The sequence below is a fragment of the Mesitornis unicolor genome, unplaced genomic scaffold (genome assembly GCF_000695765.1).
Source record: "Mesitornis unicolor isolate BGI_N332 unplaced genomic scaffold, ASM69576v1 scaffold43622, whole genome shotgun sequence".
Lineage (NCBI taxonomy): Eukaryota > Metazoa > Chordata > Aves > Mesitornithiformes > Mesitornithidae > Mesitornis > Mesitornis unicolor.
Window position 1 is genome coordinate 1 of NW_010167921.1, and position 221 is coordinate 221.

The window sequence follows — 221 nt, forward strand, 5'->3', positions numbered from 1 at the left end:
ACTACACCCTCATCAAGTGGAACCGGGAGCGCAGGTGCCTCTTTCTTCCCCGGGACTGTGCTGCAGTTCCCTGAACGGGGTTTGCCCTCCCCACGTCCCCTTCCCGGTGCTCCCATGCCGCCCCCCCGCCCGCTGCCCCGTTGATCTCAGCCCCGCCATCCCCTTGCAGGCGGCTGCTTATCGAGGAGTTGGAGTCCCGGTTCGCCTTCATGCCGCTGCCG

The 221-nt window shown here is 67.0% G+C and overlaps 1 protein-coding gene across 1 annotated transcript in view; it reads left to right on the forward strand.

Moving 5' to 3' along the window:
* Positions 1 to 5: 5 nt before the first annotated feature.
* NDUFA13 (NADH dehydrogenase (ubiquinone) 1 alpha subcomplex, 13) overlaps positions 6 to 221 on the forward strand; it is a gene marked incomplete at its 5' end in the record, with an annotated part of 719 nt that continues 503 nt past the window's right edge. Inside the window, 2 exons of the mRNA XM_010178852.1 lie at positions 6 to 34; positions 170 to 217. Of these exons, the coding sequence (XP_010177154.1) occupies positions 6 to 34; positions 170 to 217 (77 nt within the window). The remainder of the gene's footprint in view (positions 35 to 169; positions 218 to 221) is intronic.